The 2,993-nt window shown below is 33.1% G+C and overlaps 1 protein-coding gene across 1 annotated transcript in view; it reads right to left on the bottom strand.

Annotated features, from left to right (window-relative positions):
• LOC105627942 overlaps window positions 1-644 on the bottom strand; it is a 7,670-nt gene extending 7,026 nt beyond the window's left edge. Inside the window, exons 1-2 of the mRNA XM_012209217.1 lie at window positions 435-644; window positions 87-342 (exon numbers count right to left, since the gene is read on the bottom strand). Coding sequence (XP_012064607.1) covers window positions 87-342; window positions 435-644 — 466 coding nt within the window. The remainder of the gene's footprint in view (window positions 1-86; window positions 343-434) is intronic.
• Between the last annotated feature and the right edge of the window lie 2,349 nt (window positions 645-2,993).

The raw sequence follows: 2,993 nt of genomic DNA, 5'->3' as shown, positions 1-2,993 counted from the left end.
TTGGCAACCTTTATTTTTAGGTTAACAACTTTTAATCTTTAGGTAACTATATATTATAAAAATGGGATTAAGAAATATTTACATACATTGGCAATATGCAGCTGATTGTACAAAAGCCATCGGGTAAACAGGTTCATATTGTTTCGGTTCTGTGTGACAAAGCAATATAACGCCTTTTTTAAAGCCGTTATTGGTAACGTTTTCGCATATCTGCTTCTCTCCAACGAATATGATTATGTCTCTTTTATATAACAAAGACATGGCATGAATTTCACTTGAGCCTCCCCATTCCGTAAAACATTGCATTTCATTCAGATAATAATCAAATGGCGTTGATACAGACTACAAAAAAACATACAGAAAATCACCAACCGAATCACATATCGAACATCTCTTGATATGAGATCTATTCGATATCGCGTAGAGATTCTCACATCAATGAACAAGTGTCTCTTCTTCTTCATAAATTCTATACATTCTCTTCTTACTCGTAGATGATAATGTTGCGTGTGATATACTTGTTCACTAATTGCTCTAAACAAACAGGTTGGGTCTCTGGGAGTAGGTTTCCTGAAATAACCCTCCTTTGCCAACCATTGATCCACTGGTTCTTGCGTTCGCTTTGACATTTCTCTAATTGACATTATTAGTCAATATACTGCTATAGATATATACATCCAGCTATAAAGTATCTTATTTTTTTAGAAAATTGTCTCCACATTACCTGTTTCTATTCTTTTGCAATATTATATAAATAATATAAAAAATATTCTTTTTCTTTGATATGCTTTATCCACAAGGTATCCCAATTTAAGTGGCTATTTTTTATTTTCTAAAAAGAATGATATAAACCATAAAAAAAACGAATTACAACAAATACATTAACAAATATACATAACTTGAATATGATTCTAACCAAATTCATCTACTTATATCTTTAATGATAAACTTTGAATTATTAATGTTAATCAAATAATATTGACAGTATTTAAGAACATTAATTAATATAGGCTTCTATAGTCAATCAATTTTATATTTATATCGAAAATTATTATCGAAAGAATCTCACGTGTTATGTGACGAGGACAAAGAAATGATGTCTTAACGAGAACAATGATGGAAGACGCGAATAAATTCGAACCGATTACCAATCGAACAAAACACTTCACGGGAAAATCAATTAGTCTATTTTTTTCAACCTTTGGTCTCAAGAAATTCAACATCAAACGGAAAAATATGCAAGAAAGAAAAGATCTAAAGTAACGGTGAAAAAAAAGAGAAGCCATCAGTTCTGGAGGGGGAGGGCATGAAAATTTCTGAACTTTCTTGCGCTAGTCGAAAGAAAGCTCTCGCGTGAAAAATTTATAGAGAAAAAATTTATAGAGAAAAATGTGCTAACCTTATTCTTCTTTCTCTTTCCTATTCTCTTGACAAAAGCAGAACGACATTTCAAACACAGCATGCGTGATGTACCGCACTTTGACTTGATTCTTGTCTTCTTCTTTGGTGTTCTCTTCTCCCCTTTATCTCCCACTTCCCCCTCATCAACAAAATTTGTCACCAATCCAATTCGCTACCTGTTGCGCACGTGCACGTATCGCGGGCGATTGTTTACATTAATCAGATTTCACTTACGACAAAATTCGCGTGCGATGCTCAAGATACCGCAATTAAAGTGAATCGAGCGAAATCATCGTGAATCGATAAAGAAGATACTTACGTTTTATCTTTTCATTGGTATGACGATTCCATTCCGCGCAATGACATAAAGATATCATCGAATTCAGACGATGTTCCCGCTGATTCTAACGGAAATCCCCTCTGAAATCCCCTCGACAACTTGGGTCAAAATTCATTAAAATGGCAAAGGTCTTCCTAACGACATGCTAAAAAGTTGCGACATGATTGGCCGACATTGAGCGAGTTCAAGACAGCAAAGCGGTTAGGAATGCTTGCCGAATGAGTGTGATTGGTTCTTACTTGTGGATTCAATCAAGCATGCTCAATTGCTCGACAAACAGACCTAGCCGCTTTGTTGGTTTGAACACGTCCATTGCTCGAATGCTAACCAATCGCAATTTCGAAGTCATATTTTCACTTCCGCTTTCTTAGCAAGTACATAGGCGCCAAATTTCAATTAACTCTTCTCTCATTCTAAAGATTGCGATTTAATTCTACGTAGTTTATTAAATTAGTTGTACATAGTTGACAAATATTCCGTGTCATTTAGTTACATTAATTAATTCATATCATTGATCATTCAGATTCAGTATTTCTTTTCTTTGAAATATTGGGAATATCTAACCAGAAAGAAATCTAAGAGAGGTCATGGCGTGACAGACGAAAGTCACCGTAATTAGCGGCACCAACATCAATTTTATAAATTGATGTGAACTACGTATCACATTTTTGCCACTGTCGATAAAATCGAATGTAATAAAAAAATCGATAAATGGATTTGGTGCTACGGTCATAAACTGTGAATAAAGATATATAGTGAATATTAATTTACAAAAAATATTTCTTTTAATCAGATAAGGTATTTTTTTTATAGATTTTTGGATTCTGAAAACGATATCGCAAGTTAAATTAATCAACAAATTAAATTTCACGTCAGGTTTTCGAAATAACTGAGATTTAATGTGCAAAAATGGCTCTTTTGTTATATTTAAAATGTTCTTGTAAAAAAAGATTAACGAATTCTTGAAATTGTAATGAGAAGTCACGAATGTATTGTTCCTCTACAAAATGTATGCTTTTTATTTCTTATTTTTTAGTCATGTTATAAAGGATTTAAGTACAGAGTTTTTTTAAGATAGTAAATTTTCCGCCTTTAACAATGAAATCATTATATTTATAATTTCTAATTTGTGACTATCGATACACACAATGTAATTTATATAGATTTCACTAAATACACATATACACGCGCGCGCGCGTGAGAGAGAGAGAGAGAGAGAGAGAGAGAGAGAGAGAGAGAGAGAGACATATTA

The sequence above is a fragment of the Atta cephalotes genome, assembly GCF_000143395.1.
Source record: "Atta cephalotes unplaced genomic scaffold scaffold00001, whole genome shotgun sequence".
NCBI classification, from domain to species: domain Eukaryota; kingdom Metazoa; phylum Arthropoda; class Insecta; order Hymenoptera; family Formicidae; genus Atta; species Atta cephalotes.
The sequence above is the reverse complement of the archived record's forward strand: the minus strand, read 5'-3'. Positions and strand labels throughout refer to the sequence as shown.